At 67.1% G+C, this 1,721-nt stretch overlaps 1 protein-coding gene across 1 annotated transcript; it reads left to right on the top strand.

The window, feature by feature from the left end:
- Window positions 1-427: 427 nt before the first annotated feature.
- On the top strand, window positions 428-1,104 carry EMIHUDRAFT_255376 (hypothetical protein; the record flags this gene model as incomplete). The annotated part of the gene is made up of 2 exons (XM_005773456.1): window positions 428-892; window positions 1,096-1,104. 2 exons carry the CDS (start codon window positions 428-430, stop codon window positions 1,102-1,104), a joined length of 474 nt encoding a protein of 157 aa, XP_005773513.1.
- Window positions 1,105-1,721: the final 617 nt, after the last annotated feature.

Raw genomic sequence — 1,721 nt, 5'->3', positions numbered from 1 at the left:
CGCGTCGGTGTTCAAGGAGTTCCTCCGCTCGTCGTGCGTCTGCGGCTTGCCCGCCCTCGCTTGCGCCATGCTCGTCGAGGCGTCGCAGCCAGGCGGCGGAGCTCCCCGCCCAACGCTCGGAGCCGCCGCCGCCGTCACCGCGAGGCCGCCGCCGGGGCGGGCCCGGGTGCGCCCTTGCGCGGCGGTGCTATCGGTGTGCCGCTCGGCCGTCCGCTTGCTCGCCCACGTCGGCTCCGTCGACGCGCCGCTGCTGCGCGGCTTGCTCTGCGGGGGCGAGTTCAAGGCGCAGCTACTCCACCTCGTCCACCTCGCGCTCGACCTGTCCGAGGACGCCAACATTCGCGGCGGAGGAGGCGGAGGAGGAGGCGGAGGCGGGAGCGGTGGAGGCGGCGGCGGGAGCGGCGGCGGAGGCGGCGGAGGCGGAGGCATGGGCGAGGAGCGCGTCGGCAGTGCGGAGGAGGTGGGGTCGCTGCTGCACGAGCTGCTGCTCGTGCTTGGCATCTTCGTGCACGGCTCGCGCGCCAACGCGGAGCTGCTGCGGTGGAGGTGCGGCGAGCGGCCCACCATGCTGCAGCGGCTCGTCTCGCTGCCCTTCCGCTACTGGTGCGTGCCGGCGCTGCGCCGCGTGCTGCTGCCGACATTGCTGTGCGGCTGCCTGCACGACCCGACCAACACTCAGATCCTGTCGGCCTCGCTCCACCCGGCGCACCTGGTCCGCTTCCTGCAGGAGGAGACGGAGTCGGCGGGCGACTCGCCGAGCGGCGCGACGCCCGCCGCAGTCCTCCTCCCCGACCCGTCGGAGCTGCCAATCGTCAACATGGACTATGCGCTCTCGGCCCGGCTCCCGAGGGAGGAGTGGGCGGGCGCCATCGCATTCTTCTCTTCTGCCGCGGTTCCCCCTTTTGCGCAGCAACACCTTAAACTTTTCAGGCCCTCCAAATTCGGGTCGGAGCGTAGCGGAGTGGGCCCCGAGTTTGAAAAGGGCGACGGACGCTTGCGTCCTAGCCTCCAACAACGCCTCCCCGGCGCAGAGGGCCCCCCGGAGGGATGCACAACCGACCCACGCCACGCCGCTTGCGGCGGTCCTCTTCCCAGCTCCGCTGAGGGCCCGTGCGTTATTAAGGTGGTAGCAATCTCTTGCCGCGAAAGTTTTGCGCCAGTCGACGTTCCGCGCTCTCTGTCGCGCCTGAGCTCGCCCTTGGCGCCCGAGGCTACCCGGGACCGACAGACAGCATCAATGGACGCGCTAGATGTGCTGTGACCGGCGCGTCTCTCTTGACCGGCACGAGCAGTTCTATGAGCGGCGCTCGCCCCCCTTTCGAATTTGCTGCTCGGCGCACGGCGCGGCCGCTCAGATGGCCTTATGACGACCCCATTTCGACATCGTTCCCAAGACCTCTACTCATGAGCTCCATGCGGGAATGATTGGCTCAACCAACTGATCACAAATTCTCTCTGCAACATCAGAGTCGTCGAATTATGCTGTCACGAGGGAGAATTTTGGCGCTTTGTGAGATATCGTGGGAATTTGTGATCAGTTGGTTGAGCCAGTCATTCCCGCGTGGAGCTCATGAGTAGAGGCCTTGGGGACGATGTCGAAATGGGGTCGTCATAAGGCCATCTCAGTGGCTACACGGCCTGCCACGGCGTGTGTGCCACGGCTCTGGACGACTTTGAACTGGCGCTTGATGGGGGCATAACTTGCGATCCCGCCCTTGCGC

Source organism: Emiliania huxleyi, assembly GCF_000372725.1.
Source record: "Emiliania huxleyi CCMP1516 unplaced genomic scaffold EMIHUscaffold_3391, whole genome shotgun sequence".
Classification (NCBI taxonomy): domain Eukaryota; phylum Haptophyta; order Isochrysidales; family Noelaerhabdaceae; genus Emiliania; species Emiliania huxleyi.
Note: the sequence above shows the minus strand (reverse complement) of the source record. Positions and strands in the feature narration are given on the sequence as shown.